General features: G+C 34.2%; 1 protein-coding gene across 4 annotated transcripts in view; it reads right to left on the bottom strand.

Annotated features, from left to right (window-relative positions):
* LOC150105709 (histidine--tRNA ligase, cytoplasmic-like) overlaps positions 1-17,719 on the bottom strand; it is a 169,298-nt gene that overhangs the window by 74,003 nt on the left and 77,576 nt on the right. For all 4 annotated transcript variants that reach the window (XM_090395024.1, XM_090395026.1, XM_090395027.1 and 1 more), the window contains exon 8: positions 4,264-4,357. In XM_090395024.1, the coding sequence (XP_090251150.1) occupies positions 4,264-4,357 (94 nt within the window). The remainder of the gene's footprint in view (positions 1-4,263; positions 4,358-17,719) is intronic.

Below are 17,719 nucleotides of genomic sequence, written 5' to 3'. Positions count from 1 at the left end.
CCAGAATATCTTAACACCTTCTTGATATTTATTTTCTATGTTCTTGCCAAAGTCCTCCCATGACTTGTGTTTAGCTCTCATACATTTGTCTCTCTATTCTCTAAGAGCACAAGCTGACTTATTTGCCAGGAACTTTTGATACGCTTTCTTCATTTCCTTCACTGCCTCTTTAACATCCTGTATCCACCATGGAGTTCTGATATTTCTATCCTTGCAGACAACCTCACCACATGCCTCTCTGGCTGATCGATCAGTGTTTTCTTCAAGGCTTGCCACTGAATCCCCAAAGTTTGGTTGCTGTTCTCAAAGTCTTTCATTTTTTCTTCAATAATCTTTGTGTATTTTAGTCTACAGTTCACATCTGAGAGCTGCTCAACTTTTATTCGCTTTAAAACTTTCTTACATGTTAATCTTTTCAATACAAAATTCAATTTTATCCTGCTCAAGACTATATAATCATCACTTCCAATTTCAAATCCTCTGTACATTCTAGTGTCCTGCACCAGTGAGAAAACATCAATATCAACAATAACATAGTCAATGAGACTTATCTTATTCCTTGCCAATCTCTCTATGTGAATTTGTGCACATTTTTATGTTGAACATGGTTAATAATAACCAGTACATGTCCTGAGCAGAAATCCAACAGGTATTTGCCATTATTATTAGCTTTGCTCTTTTCTCCAAATTTTCCCAAAATATTTTTGTATGTCTCACAATCATTTCCTACTCTGCTATTTAGATCCCCAACAAGTAGCAGCTTTTCATTTTTCATTGTGTCAGCTGCTTTCTCTAAAGCATCAAAAAATTCCTCCACTTCTACCTTAGTAGAACCTTCTGTGGGACCATAGGCACAAATAAGTCTGATTGTCCAGTTCTCCATTCTGAAATTTGACCACATCACTCTACTTGAGACTGACTGCCATTCAAGAAGATTAGCCTCATATTTTGTGTTGAATACTATGGCCACTCCTTTTCCTTGATTGTCATTGCCTGAATATAACATTTTGTATTTATTGCTCAGAAAGATCTCACCAGTTTTTGTCTTTTTTGTTTCAGTCACCCCTATTATGCCAATCTGGTACTTATCTAATTCCTCAGCTAGCTCCATTTCTATGTCATTCAGGCTTCTTATGTTGATAGTACTGATCTTTAACTCTGGTGATGTTGAGTTGGGGTGTGTTGTCAGATTTGTTCCAGTAGCTGAATTTTCGCTGTTCGCCCTGGTTCCCTGGCAAAAACAACAGGGGCCCTTGTTTAACTGGGTGACACGCCAGCCGTCATGAAATTTTGTCATGTTGTACCATCATTTTATATTTTGGTTTAAGCCAATAAGAATACAATTTGGTCGGCTAAATCTCAAATTGCCAGCCCATCCTCGTTTGTTCAGTATCCAGGTTGATACCCAACACGGTGCACCACGAGAAGGTGAAGATTGAACATTAGGTCAGAAGTTCTGGTCGGTTCTCCGCATTCCTTTAAAGGCTATGTGGAGGTCTTCTCTCAGTTATATAGCTTTGGCCCTTAAGCACCCCTTGGTAAGCTTGGTAAACAGTATAGCATAATTAATTGTTGCATAACACAGCTTTCAAAGCTTCCACATCCTACCACACACACATGCTCCTTGCACTACTGAAGATAATGGTGAATGTTGGTTAAGGTAATGTGGAGCGTGCATTTTGAAAAATTATGGAGACAACTGCCGTGTTATAGAGTAAAACTTTAGTTAATATAAACCAAAATGGGCAAGGTGCATCATACTTGTTACATGTCACATGTAACAAGTCACATGTTTGTAGCTGGTATAAATTGGAGGAATATGATGCAATTCATTGCAACTGTGTTCAGGTGAAATGGCTGCAGAAGGGAACTGATGAAGTTAAAGAGGTATTGTGATAGGATGCCATGTTGAAGACCCCATCTGTTTGGCAAATTGTTGAGAAATTGGGACATCCCAGGTTAACAGTAGGTGAAACTATATTGAGATGTAAGCGCAGGGAGTCAACTGCAATTACTATCCACAGTGGACGTCCCACCACACTCATCAAACATGACTGTAGGGTGTTACCAAGAAATTTAATTAATTAATTAATTATATTTATATTAACTAAAGTTTTACTCTATAACACAGTAGTTGTCTCCATAATTTTTCAAAATGTATTCTGATCGCCGTGTAAGCATGAAAGAAATGAAACTTGCATTATTGCAGTCCTACCATGAAAAACCCTGTTGTGAGCCTCAGTTCTGAATGTTTTTGTGCAGATACATGTTGCAGTTCAAAAAATGCCATTTTTTGCATGTTATTCTTTGTAGCACCCTACAGTCATGTTTGATGAGTGTGGTGTGGGTCGTCCACTGTAGATAGTACTTGCAGTTGACTCCCTGCACTTCCATCTCAGTATAGTTTCACCTACTGTTAACCTGGGATGTCCCAATTTCTCAACAATTTGCCATACAGATGGGGTCTTCAACATAGCATTGTAAAAATAATCATAATTTAAAATTCTGGATATTTGTACAAATTGTTTATGTTAGTACATTATTAGTTTTGGTTTCATACGTATTGTCGGCACTTGCGATGTGCACATTATTGATGTTATTTTGTCAAACTGAAATGCAAGGCAGTTAAAAATTAATGTACTTACTAGATTTGGAGAGCTGTGTTACTTTTAGAAATTTTATTGTAGTTTAAAATATTAAGTGTTGTGTTTTGTGAAGACATTCTCTTGTCACTAACAGAGACAACATGTCAACCATTATACTTAGCTTCTTGTTTGCCACTTTCATGGAGTGCGCATGCTCGCCGTAGAGTTTGATGGATGATTGACAGCTGACAGAGAGCGTTCAGTATCGAGGTATCGGGAATCAACAAGACAACGTTCGGAATGAAAGGAAAATGCTGGCCGGCAGATTTTTAGGTTAGGGGAACTTAAGTTTTATGTGACAGTCAGAGGAATAAAATTTATAGTAGATTCCGAAAAGGGAATCGTAGAGTTATGAGTTTTTAAAGATTTAAGACTGTCAACAAGTGTTGGTAAATAAAGGAACATATTGCAATCGAAGTTCTAAAGGAATGTTCGAAGAAAACGCTGATTGGAAGATTAATAGCAGATTCCAAAAAGGGAATTATAGAACTGAGTGGAAGACTGTCAATAAGTATTCGTAAATAAAAGAAGATATTGTTAATGACGTACTAAAGGAATGTTCAAAGAAACACTGATTGGAAAGAATTGCATGAAGTGAAAGCGTTTATAGGTGAATTCAGAATATCTACACTTCAGTGTCAAGAAGAATTAACGTATGCTAAACGAGGCCTTACCAGAGAAACTGGCTATGTACATTTTGTTATTGTGTAAACAAAGTATTTAGTCTAGTAAAATGAGATGAAGTATATGTTAAACAAATCAGTAATAGATTGAGTCAGAGAATGGCTGATCTCTTAACTGTAAGTTTATTTAAAAGGCCTTTGGATCCAATTAATTTGTAGTTAATTATGTAACTTTATTTGAAGTGTATATATTGTTTGTGTTTTATTAAATGTGTTTATTTTGTATTTAGTCTTGAGTCAGTGATTTTTTTTGGATTCTGTAAGAAAGAGTTAAAGTCATTGCACCAATTGGAGTGAACCCTTGTGCATATATAAATACACTCGGATAAAAAAAATAATTGTTAGAAACAGAGATTAAATAATACAATTAATCTCATAACAAATAACAGCATCCTATCACAATACCTCTTTAACTCCATCAGTTCCCTTCTGCAGCCATTTCACCTGAACACTGTTGCAAAGAATGGCATATTCCTCCAATTTATACCAGCTACAAACATGTGACTTGTTACATGGCATGATGCACCTTGCCCATAGAGATGTCCATTGACTTCTTTCCAAACAGTGTATATATACACAGTTTTTTTTTTTTAGAGAGTATGCAATGGTACAGCTTGCTGCCAACTATTATATTAACAAAGAAGTTTTGATATATGGGTACTAGGTAGATGTGTAATTTTTTTACACATTTACCTAGTATGCCAAACAAAGAATACCAACACCTACTTTCAAAACAAGTGCTCTCTCTCTCTCTCTGTGTGTGTGTGTATGCGTGCATGTGCACAAACATACAGATTTTGCCAGTTCATAAGATATAGCTAAGTGTTTATAAAGCAGAACACAGCTTTTCTTAACTAGTATCTCTCTGTACAGCTTAGATCACAAAAAAGTGGGAATATTACTTACAAATAATATTAATTAAAATAATAACTCACCATTTTTTGTTACAAATTTTCCAATTTTGTTTGCTATCTCTAAAGAAATTCCTCTAGTAAAAACTAAGTCCTGTTTGATATCTTCCCATGATAACTGAAAGTATATATATAAATAACACTGAAAAGTTAGTAACTAAAAAAACAGACTATAATGACGAACTAGGTGATAATGATGAACTTCCTACTTTACTACTGTTAACACGAATGTTAACAGTAGTAGTAAAGTTGGGTCAGTGTTAAAAGATAATAACTCAGCTTTGTAATTATAAGAATTTTGGAAGTCTTTTTTAAAAAAATAAGATTGTTTTTCTTTCATCCCCTCTACACATAATTTCCATTTTCAATTTTGGGTCTTCTGTATCTAAATGATATTGAAAAGGTGAAACATTGAGATTTAAATGTAATGCAAAAACAGCACAAATCCATTTCTCTCTCTCTCGAGTTACTAGGCTTCACTGTAACTTTGCCACTTTTTTTTTTTTTTTTGTCTTCTTGAAGGTGTGAGGATAATGTCCTAAAATGGTTCTCAAAATACTATGCTGATAGTATATGGAAGTTGTATACTTTCCAGTGATGAAATAAATATCTGTATACTTATTGGTTTGGTTACACTGCAAGAAATAAAGGAATTAAATGAGAGGTTCATCATATAAAAATGGAGAATTATACACTTCAATGTTCCCATCCCATTTTCCATAAAATAGAATACTTAAGTGTTATATTACATAGTCTTTTAAGTGGTTATACACAAAGCAATGGAAAAATTAATTAGGTTTTGTATTCAAAACATCTTTGGTAGAGTCACATATTGAACAAAGTCCAACATGATTTCATTAATGATAAATCAATTTGTCAAAACTGATCAAAGTGAAAATTATTGATCAATTTCCCTTATTAAACTTTATGAAATCACAAGAGAAATGGATATGTCAATGGCAATGATGTGATTTATTGTGATTCCAGAAAAGCATTCCACAATGTGTTGTAAGAAAACACATGCCAGTTACGTAGTGACAAGTATATAGTGAGACATATAAGGAATTGTTTGAAAGATAGATAACAAGTAGTAGCATTCTGAGGGAGACTTTTGGAAATTAAGTGATTAGGAGTGAATTACTTAAGCAGCATAACACAAATATGAATGGAAAAGAAGCAGAGCTGGCAGAAGAATTAAAGTACCATGTCAATGAAATTAATTTACTGAAAGAAAAAGAACAAAAATCAGTGAGATTCTTTCACGAAGAGGAGTCTTTCAATCAAGATTCTTTCTTTCACTAACAATTTTACATTGTATCATAATTATTAGTTATAACTATGGAATAGCACATATGACACAGTAAATAACTTTTTTTATCATGTAAATACTGTCTTAAGTATCATAAGACATCACCAATACACTAATGAACAACAATAGGAATTGACTGAAAAAGAGAGCCAAAAGGCTTCACTACGGTGATGCAAAATTATTCAAATTACGTGGATATTGAATCCAACATTATTTCAAAGCTGAATAGAGAAACTACAAGAGTTTCGTGCCAAATATAAAAACTATAAAAGTTTCTGCAGATCCAAGCGTAAGCAAACCTTTCATGGCAGGGGCAACTCGTAATAAAGGTGAAGTAAGCTCTTATCACTATCCTTAGTATTTACTATAATGTAAAACACAACTCCTAGAAGGCATGTATGATGTTATTACATTATGGGGACAAGGATGTACATTATCCCCTCTGTTATTCATTATCTATATGGATCACATTATGAAGGAAAGTGGTATTAAACATGATATCAAAATTGGAGACGTTAATGTCAGATCTTTGCTTTATGCGGATGATGTTATACTTCTAAATAAATCCGCTACAAGTCTGCAAGATTCTCTGACTAAATTGAATAACTGTTGTAATAGATATGGTATGAAGGTCAGCATTAACAAGACAAAGATAATGAAAAAATAGGCAGAAGCATTGAAAATATAAACTGCATTGTGAATGGAGAACCTATAGAACAAGTAAAACATTTCAGCTACTTAGGCACGATTTTTAGTGAAGATGGTAAATTAAATATAGAAATAGACAACAGAATCAGCAAAGCTGGTATGGTGGGAAGTCAATTGAATAAATTCATATGGAATAAGAGAGAAATTAGTCGGAACACTAAATTAGCTGTATAAAAGACAGTGTTCAAACCAGGTTTAACTTATGGATCTGAGAGCTGGGTCAGAAGTAAAACACTTGACCAAAGACTAGAGACCACAGATATGAGAGTCCTGAGAAAGATTATAGGCGTGAACAGATGGCATCAATGGCAATATCATATTAAAAACTAGGATATTAGAAAAGAACTTGACATTGTCAGCATCCAGGAATGCATTAGCAGAGCTAATCTCAGGTGGCATGGTCACTTAAACAGAATGGGCGAAGAAAGATTAGCAAAACAAGTGTTCTCTGCCAGGTTGGCAGCAAAACGACCCAGAGGAAGACCAAGATATAGGTGGATTGATACGGTACAAATTGCCTTAGATGATAGAAATATAAGATCTGATAATGTTTGAGTCTTGACAAGTAACAGACTGATTTGGAGGAAAATTGTAGATAGGAAGTTAGTAATGATGTAATTTTTTTTATGTAGCACTATCATATCCTGTACACCCTTGAGGATACATGGCAGGAATTTCGTGATGATGATTAAGATGATGATAATTCCTGCCATGTACCCTCAAGGGGTGTACAGGATATGATAGCACTACATGAAAAAATTACATCATTATTAATTTCCTATCTACAATTTTCATCCAAATCAGTCTGTTACTTGTCAAGACTCCAACATTATCAGATCTTATATTTCTATCATCTAAAGCACTTTGTACAGTATCAATCCACATATATCTTGGTCTTCCTCTAGGTCGTTTTGCTGCCAACCTGGTAGAGAACACTTGTTTTGCTAATCTTTCCTCGCCCATTCTGTTTAAGTGACCATACCACCTGAGATTAGTTCTGCTAACACATTCCTGGATGCTGACAATGTCAAGTTCTTTCCTAATATCCTCGTTTTTAATATGATATTGCCATTGATGCCATCTGTTCACGCCTATAATCCTTCTCAGGACTCTCATATCTGTGGTCTCTAGTCTTTGGTCAAGTGTTTTACTTCTGACCCAGCTCTCAGATCCATAAGTTAAAACTGGTTTGAACACTGTCTTGTACACAGCTAATTTAGTGTTCCGACTAATTTCTCTCTTATTCCATATGAATTTATTCAATTGATTCCCACCATACCAGCTTTGCTTATTCTGTTGTCTATTTCTATATTTAATTTACCATCTTCAGTAAAAATCGTGCATAAATAGCTGAAATGTTTTACTTGTTCCACAGGTTCTCCATTCACAACACAATTGACATTTTCAATGATTCTGCCTATTTTCATTGTCTTTGTCTTTTTATTGCTGACCTTCATACCATATCTATTACAACAGCTATTCAATTTAGTCAGAGAATCTTGCAGACTTGTAGCAGATTTATTTAGAAGTATAACATCATCTGCATAAAGCAAAGAGCTGACATTAACATCTCCAATTTTGATATCATGTTTAATATCACTTTCCTTCATAATGTGATCCATATAGATAATGAATAACAGAGGGGATAATGTACATCCTTGTCTCACACCAGATTTAACATTAAACCATCTTCCTGTACTTCCTTCAATTCTAACTGCTGACTTACAACTCAAATAAAGACTAAGTATTGCTTGATATAATGCCCCATTGACACCATATAACTGCAGCGTATTGAATAGCTTCTCTCTTGGCACCTTGTCATATGCCTTTTCCAGATCGACAAAACTTAAATACAGATCTTTGTTATATTCCCATGCTTTCTCGACTATTTGTCGTAAAGTGAAGATCTGATCCTGACAGCCTCTATTTGGCCTGAATCCATTTTGTTCTTCACCAAGCTTTTCTTCCACAATTCTTCTCAACCGTTTCTCAAGTATACTTGCATAGATCTTGCCAGGAACACTCAGTAGGGAAATACCTCTGTAATTCTCGCATGCAGTTTTATTTCCCTTTTTATATATGGGTACTATGAGAGCTCTACTCCAGTCATCGGGAATTCGTCCTTCTGTCCAGGCTTTCTGAACTATGCAGTGCAGCCACTGTAAGACTCTTATACCACCATACTTCAGCATTTCTGGTTGAATATCATCTACTCCTGCTGCCTTTCCACATTTCAAGCCTTTGATAGCTTTTTCTACTTCTAGTATGGATATGTATTTCTGACTGCATGCCTGGTCAGTGTTTTTTACCACTGTACTGTCATCACTGCTTGTTTCATTTAGCAGTTTTTCAAAGTAATTACTCCATACTTCAAGGATATCTTTTTCTCGCGTTTTCATGTCACCTTTATCATCTCTAATTCCTTTTACAGCACTCTTTCCTCCATTCTTAAGCTTCTTCAAAAACCTCCAGAATATTTTGCCACCTTCTTGATATTTATTTTCTATATTCTTGCCAAAGTCCTCCCATGACTTTTGTTTAGCTAGTTTTACACAGTGTTTAGCATTCTTGCATTTGTCTCTATATTCTCTAAGAGCACAAGCTGACTTATTTGACAGGAACTTTTGATATGCTTTCTTCTTTTCCTTCACTGCCTCTTTAACTTCCTGTGTCCACCAGGGAGTTCTGATTTTTTTATCCTTACAGATAACCTCACCACATGCCTCTCTGGCAGAATCAATGAATGTTTACTTCAGAGTTTGCCACTGAATCTCCAAGGTTTGATTCCTGTTCTCAAACTCTTTCATTTTTTCTTCAATAATCTTTGTGTATTTTAGCCTACAGTTCACATCTGAGAGCTGCTCAACTTTTATTCGCTTTGAAACTTTCTTAAATGTTCTTGTTTTCAATATGAAATTCAATTTTATCCTGCTCAAGACTAAATAGTGATCACATCCAATTTCAAATCCTCTGTACACTCTGGTGTCCTGCACCAGGAAGAAAACATCACTATCAACAATAACATAGTCAAATGAGACTTTTCTTATTCCTAGCCTCTTCTCTCCATGTGAATTTGTGCACATTTTTATGTTGGAACATGGTGTTAGTAATACCCAGTCCATGTCCTGAGCAGAAATCCAACAGATATTTGCCATTATTATTAGCTTTGCTCTTTTCTCCAAATTTTCCCAAAATATTTTTGTATGTCTCACAATCATTTCCTACTCTGCTATTTAGATCCCCAACAAGGACCAACTTTTCATTTTTCATTGTGTCAGTTGCTTTTTCTAAAGCCTCAAAAAATTCCTCCACTTCTACCTTAGTAGAACCTTCTGTGGGACCATAGGCACAAATAAGTCTCATTGTCCAGTTCCCTATTCTCATATTGGCCCACATTACTCTACTTGAGACTGACTGCCATTCAAGAAGATTAGCCTCGTATTTTGCGTTGAATACTATGGCTACTCCTTCTTTTCCTTGATTTTCATTGCCTGAATATAACATTTTGTATTTATTGCTCAGAAAGATCTCACCAGTTTTGGTCTTTTTTGTTTCAGTCACCCCTATTATGTCGATCAGGTACTTATCTAATTCCTCAGCAACTCCATTTCTTTGCCATTCAGGCTTTTTACGTTGATAGTACCGATCTTTAACTCTGGTGATGTTGAGTTGGGGTTTATTTTCAGATTTGTTCCAGTAGCTGACTTTTCGCTGTTTGCCCTGGTTCTCTGGTGAAAACAACGGGGGCCTTGTTTAACCGGGCGACGCCCCAGCCGGCATGAAATTTTGTCATGTTGTACCATCATTCTATATTTTGGTCAAAAAAAAAAAAAATATAGAATATAAAATGTATATTATATATATTTTATATATTTATATATATTTATATATATTAAAATATATATAAATATATTTTATATATTTATATATATATAAAATATATATTATATATATTTTATATATTATTATATATTATATATATAAAATATATATTATATATATTTATATATATTATATATATTTCATCATCATCAAATTCCTGACATGTACCCTCAAGGGGTGTACAGGATATGATAGTACTACTTGAAAAAAATTACATCATTACTAACTTCCTATTTACAATTTTCCTCCAAATCAGTCTGTTACTTGTCAAGACTCCAACATTATCAGATCTTATAGTTCTATCGTCTAAGGCACTTTATACCGTATCAATCCACCTATATCTTGGTCTTCCTCTGGGTCGTTTTCCTGCCAACCTGGCAGAGAACACTTGTTTTGCTAATCTTTCTTCGCCCATTCTGTTTAAGTGACCGTACCACCTGAGATTAGCTCTGCTAATGCATTCCTGGATGCTGACAATGTCAAGTTCTTTCCTAATATCCTCATTTTTAATATGATATTGCCATTGATGCCATCTGTTCACGCCTATAATCTTTCCCAGGACTCTCATATCTGCGGTCTCTAGTCTTTGGTCAAGTGTTTTACTTTTGACCCAGATCTCAGATCCATAAGTTAAAACTGGTTTGAACACTGTCTTGTATACAGCTAATTTAGTGTTCCAACTAATTTCTCTCTTATTCCATACGAATTTATTCAATTGACTTCCTACCATACCAGCTTTGCTGATTCTGTTGTCTATTTCTATATTTAATTTACCATCTTCACTAAAAATCGTGCCTAAGTAGCTGAAATGTTTTACTTGTTCCACAGGTTCTCCATTCACAACACAGTTGAAATTTTCAATGCTTCTGCCTATTTTTTCATTATCTTTGTCTTGTTATTGCTGACCTCCATACCATATCTATTACAACAGTTATTCAATTTAGTCAGAGAATCTTGCAGACTTGTAGCGGATTTATTTAGAAGTATAACATCATCCGTATACAGCAAAGATCTGACATTAACTTCTCCAATTTTGATATCATGTTTAATACCACTTTCCTTCATAATGTGATCCATACAGATAATGAATAACAGAGGGGATTATGTACATCCTTGTCTCACACCAGATTTAACATTAAACCATCTTCCTGTACTTCCTTCAATTCTAACTGCTGACTTACAACTCAAATACAGACTAAGTATTGCTTGATATAATGCCCCATTGACACCATATAACTGTAGCGTAATGAACAGCTTCTCTCTTGGTACCTTGTCATATGCCTTTACCAAATCGACAAAACTTAAATACAGATCTTTGTTATATTCCCATGCTTTCTCGACTATTTGTCGTAAAGTGAAGATCTGATCCTGACAACCTCTATTTTACCTGAATCCAGAGGAATGCGGAGAACCGACCAGGGCTTCTGACCTAATGTCCAATCCTCACCTTCTGATGGTGCACCCTGTTAGATATCTACCTGGATACTGAACGAAAAAGGATGGGCTGGCAATTTGGGATTTAGCCGACCAAATTGTATTCCTATTGGTTAAACCAAAATAGAAAATGATGGTATATATTTTATATATTTATAAAATATATAAAATTTTATATTTTATGTTTTATATTTTATGTTTTATATTTTATGTTTTATGTTTTATATTTTATATTTTAAATTTTATAAAAATAGTGAATATAGAAACCTATAGGTTTCTATATTGGGCACGAAACTCTTGTAGTTTCTCTATTAGGTTTTGAAATAATGTTGGACTCAATATCCACTTAATTTGAATAATTCTGCATTACCAAAATTAAGCCTTTTGGCTCTCTTTTTCAGTAATTCTTGGTGCCTTTTGTGATGTGACACCTTTTTTTGGCAACTCATATGGTAAAGAATAAGTTCTGCATCACTTCAACCTTAGTATTTACATCTGGGTCTGGCTCCCACTGACAAGACCTCAACAAAGGTTGAAACCGGTCTGGGTAGTGACCTCCCCCCCCCCCCATAATGTATAACATCATACATGTCTGCTATGGGAAATACTAAGGATAGTGATCAGAGCTTATTCTACCTTTACTAAGAGTTGCCCTTAGCAAACTCTTGTAGTTTCTCTATTCGGCTTTGAAATAATGTTGGATTCAATATCCACTTAATTTGAATAATAGGAATTGAATTCAAAAACCAGTAGTGTGCATGCTTAAATTGGAATCCCTCTATGTATATACAGTCATGTGCTCATGGATTAAAAACTACTGGGCTGAAATTAAAATATAGCATATAAATTATTGAATACAACTGAGTATAACAGTTTCCCAAACTTTGAATTCAATTTTTATTATTGTTCGTTAGTTGTATGTTAGGCATATGTTTTATTCCATTGATATGGATATCCCAGAGGTTTCACTATATAAAAAATTAATTATTAGCTGTATTCTAGAAAATACATATAATAATTGGTGCAGATATGCTCTCCTGTGGAGTACCTTTGTCAGTAACATTCTAAGTCACTTTCTGGGATATGCCAAATAAGATATCTCAAAAATTTCAATTCTCTTTTTCCTGGGTGAATTGCTATTTTGAATTTGCATGATCCAAATGCATACAATACTTATATTTCTGAAATAATTCTCAGTGGAATGAATATCTTCCACTATAAATGCTTACTCTTCATCCAAATCTTACAACCCTCCCCCCTCATCAGAATAATGCTGAAAAAAATTAACCATCTTATTTTGAAAATGACAAGTGTGACAAACTTGCTTTGTGTTCAAAAATAAGAGTCATGCTTTATGGTTAATTGCTAAAGCCATTGATCATAACCTTTGCTCATCATTGCATCCATCTCTTTTGCAAACAGATATATAATGCTCACAAACAGAAATCTGTAACAACAAAAAGCCAACATCCATATTGATGGATGAATCACTGGACTCATTACAGGAGGGTACTCCATTCTATACAAACCACTGTCTACACTACTTCATCCTCCATCTATATGTAACACCACTATCTACACACAAACTGAAGATCTGGGATGATGCAATCAAAGAAATAATCAAAAAGAAAAAAGAAGACTATCACAAATGGTTAAGCAGTAAAAGATTAGAAGATGAAATAGAATATAAAAGAATAAGAGCCATAGCCAAAAGAGAAGTCAGAAAAAGACATAGAGAATCATGGAATAAATTTGTTTCTAATTTAGAACATGATTTATATAAAATAAGACCCAATGTATATAAGATTTTGAAATGCTTAAATACAGATACCAAAGAAAACATAAAATTAAACATTGAATTGAAATTAGAAGAATTTCTAAATTACTATACAGAACTGTGGACAGACAAATATTTTAAAAAAGACAACTGGCAAACAATTAACGAAAATGAAAAGGAAATAACTAAAGAAGAATTAGAAATCAGCCTGAAAGAAACAAGAAAAGGAAAATCACCTGGAGAAGATAAACTAGGTTCAGAACTATATAAATATGCAGGAACTAGATTCAAAGAAAGACTCTTATTATTTATTCAACTGGTATCCCCCCCCAATAGAATAGAAAAAAGCAATTGTGGTTCCTATCTTTAAAAAAGGTAATAGAGATGACCCTAAAAACTATAGAGGTATCAGTATACTAAATTCCTGCTACAAAATATATAGCAGAATCTTAAATATCAAACTAATGAAATATTTCGAAAACTTTATTCTAGAAGTACAGAATGGATTTAGAAAAGGACGATCATGTATAGACCAGGTCTTTTGACTAAAATTAATAATAGAGAAAAGAAGAGAATACAATTTAGAAACACATATTGCATTTATTGACTTTGAAAAAGCATTTGACAAAGTTAAAAGAAACATATTATTTAAAATATTAAAAGAAAGACAAATACCAAATAATATCCTAAAAGCTATCACAAATATATATATGAAAATAATCAAATACAAATAAAATTAAATCACGAGCCATCATATACGAGAGAGATAAACCAATGGGTCCGACAGGGATATCCCCTCTCAGCAACTCTTTTTAATATCTACTTAAATGAAATAATAATAAAATGGAATAAAAATTTATATCAAGGAATTAAACTTTCTCCTACAGTTAACTTAAACACTCTCCTCTTTGCCGACGACCAAATAATAATTACAAATTCTGAAGATAAACTACAGAAAGCTATTTTAGATCTAAATGAGATATCCAAAGATTATGGTATGATAATATCAACAGAAAAATCAAAAACTGTGGCCTTTAAAGGACAAGATCCAGCAAGAACTAAAATAGTAATAGATAACAAGATCTTAGAACAGGTAAATAAATAAATTTTGTGTGATGATATTGCATTCCCCCCCTTTTTACGGGAGTTCACAGTACCATCTAGTCCCCCCAAATTTTATCCGGGCTCTGGAACCGGCATAGGCTAACGAATCAGATCTATGGCTGGGTCAGTATTCCTGACTGTAATCCGTGTGTCCTCAGACCGGTTTGCCTGCTCGCAGGATGAAAAACACCAGATAAACTGGCAGGAAAAACCCTGCTGTCCGCGCCCAAGACCGGCTAACTTGGCTATGCCTGAGGAAGATCCTTAAGCTCCTCACGACGTTGACAGGAATCGAACCTAGGCCACTCCTTCCCCAGGCATATGGTTACGAAGCACAAAGCCACTAGGCTAACCTCGCGGACCTTAGAACAGGTGAATTCATTTAACTACCTAGGATGTATGATCACATATGAAAATGAAAAAGATATAAACGTAAAAATTGCAAAATATTTAAAAATAACAGGAGTAATTAACTCTGTATTTAAACCAAACCTAGTTCAAAAACAAACCAAGCTAAAAGTATACAATACATTAGCCCTACCAGTCTTAATGTATGGAAGCGAAATCTGGACAATAAAACAAAAAAAGACAAATAAAGATTAACAACAGCAGAAATGAAGTTAATGAGAAAAACTGCAAAGTATACCCTATTTGATCACAAAAGAAACGAAGATATTATGAAAGAATTAAACCAAGATCCAGTAATAGAAAAAATTTAAAAATATAAACATAAATGGACAGAACACGTTCATAGAATGAAAACAGAAAGATTACCAAAACAAGCTTAAAGTACAAGCCATTAGGAAAAAGAAAACCAGGACATCCTCTTAAACGATTCAGCGATGACTTCTAAGGCCGGAACAGGCCATGCTAGGCCTAAATCCTTGATGCGTTTTAATTCACAACACAAGACATATTCAGATCGCATTCAGAAATGGGTTGACAAAGAATCTGTACTTTGCAATAAACAGCATGGGTTTACTAAGGGAAGATCATGAAGGTCATGTTTTAGCAATTTGCTCAGATTCTATAATAATGTTACCATTAAGCTAGACAAGGGGGAATGGATATGCCATAATACTTTTGGATTTTGCTAAGACTTTTACATCATGGAAGACTTGAATAAATTGGACAATATGGGTTTGGATTATAAAATATTAGCATGGATTTTGACAGATATCAAAAAGTGGTATATGATTGATGTGAGTCTGCAAGATTTAAGGTTACCAGTGGTGTACTGCAAGGATCAGTCCTTAGCCCACTGTTATTCAATCTGTGCATTAATGACACTGGGAAGGATTTGACAGGCGACATACAGCTATCTGATGATGCAAAGATAGATAGGGTAATCAGGAATGCAGCTCATATGCAGAATGATTTGAATAAGCTGGAATTGTGGGCATGTGAAAATGGCTATCAGTTCAATGTTACTAATTGTAAAGCAATACACTTTTTTGTGATAAGATGTCCAATGGCATATTATATTGGTGGGATCAGGCTAGGAATCTTGGAGTGTTAGCAGACAGGAAGTTAAAGTTCAGGGGTCATGTAGCAAAGATTGCAAATACAACTCAAAAGATAATTGCAATGCTGAAACTAACTTTGATATGTACAAATAAGGATGTTATCTTGCCTCTTTACAAGGCTTTGATAAGACCTCACTTGGACTATTGTAAGCAGGTCTGGTCTCCTGGTTTCCATTGTGTTTCTGATACAATGGAAAGAGTGCAAAGGAGAGTGCTAAAAATAATATCAGGATTGTGGAATACTGATTATGAAGACAGATTGAGCATTTGTAGACTGCCGACACTAGCAAATAGGAGAGGGGGGGGGTGATTGAAACTTATAAACTTCTGAAAGGGTCATACAGGATTTCAGTTGATGGAATTTTTATTTTATGGGAGGTAGGAAAAGGACATAAGGGGCATCCTTGGAAGCTGAGAATGAATGCCGCGAAGGGGGTGAGATCTAGATTTTTCTCTCATAGAGTGGTGCATGATTGGAATGGATTGCCATTGGATATTGTGTGTGCAAGCAGTGTGAATGAATTCAAGATAGCTGGTGTGTGTATTATGTTGCCTCCCTTGATGAATCTCTAACTCCCTGGAGGTCTCTCTTAATAATAATAATATTATAAGAAGAACAATATATTTACTTATCTGCTAACATTATGCTGGTTTTATATCCAGTATCTCCAGTGCAAAACAGTTTGTCATAGTAACACAAATAGCAACAATTATTTAATGGTGAGAACAGTTTAAAATTGTAACAGACAACACAAGGAACTAATGTCCTGACTAGCACCATCTATTGTTGGATAAAGAGAGTTCTAACAAGTATTAATTTTAACTTAAAAACCTGATTTACCAAAAATCTGGAAGATAGTAATTTTAAAATCAAATTAATACTTGTTAAAACTCTCTTTATTCAATAATAGATAGTGCTGTTTAGGTCTTTAGTTCTTTATATTGTCCATTACAATTTTAAATTGTTCCCACCATTAAATAATGGTTGCTGTTTGTGTTACTGTGACAAACTGTATTGCTGTGAAGATGCTAGGTATAAAACTGGCTTAATATCAGCAAGTAAGTAAATAAATATGTTGTTTTTCTTGTTATGTCTCGTTTTAGTACTTTGTGTTGTCCATTACAATTTTAAAACTGTTCCAACCACTAATTATTTGTTGCTGTTTGCATGACTGTGATAAAATGCTTGTGTTCTGAAGCAAATAAGTAAACAAATATATTATTTATTTTCTTATTATGCCTTGTGTTGTGAGTTAAAACAGTTATAAAATACTCAGCATGAATTGACAACACATAAACCTTTCTACCAATTTCAAGTACTCTAGCAAATTTGAATGTATGCAGGATGAAAATCTTGGATTTCTGGAAGAAAAATTCCTCTACCTTCATATGAGATTGGAGATAGCAGGAATTCCTCTCATCAAAACAAGAACTGAATTCAGGTCTTTTCCAACAGAATGGTGCAATATCCCATCTTTCTTCCAATTGTGCTATTGGGGGGGGGGGCACTAAGGATTATTGCTTGACAGAAAGACTAGATAATTTCTTTTATTCTTCATCAAAACTAAACAAAGCTCTTTAGAGCTGAGAGCAGTGTCCTAATGTTTCCACTGGCTTCAATTTTATATATATACAAATATACATATGTACAAATAAAAATATATGTATACAAATTACAAATATATATATAAGTAAAATTATGTTCAAAAAGCCATGTAGATATAACACAATATTACATAA

Source organism: Typopeltis vanoorti, chromosome 6 (assembly GCF_054136105.1).
Source record: "Typopeltis vanoorti isolate ZY-2024b chromosome 6, IOZ_Tvanoo_1.0, whole genome shotgun sequence".
Taxonomy (NCBI): domain Eukaryota; kingdom Metazoa; phylum Arthropoda; class Arachnida; order Uropygi; family Thelyphonidae; genus Typopeltis; species Typopeltis vanoorti.
Note: the sequence above shows the minus strand (reverse complement) of the source record. Positions and strands in the feature narration are given on the sequence as shown.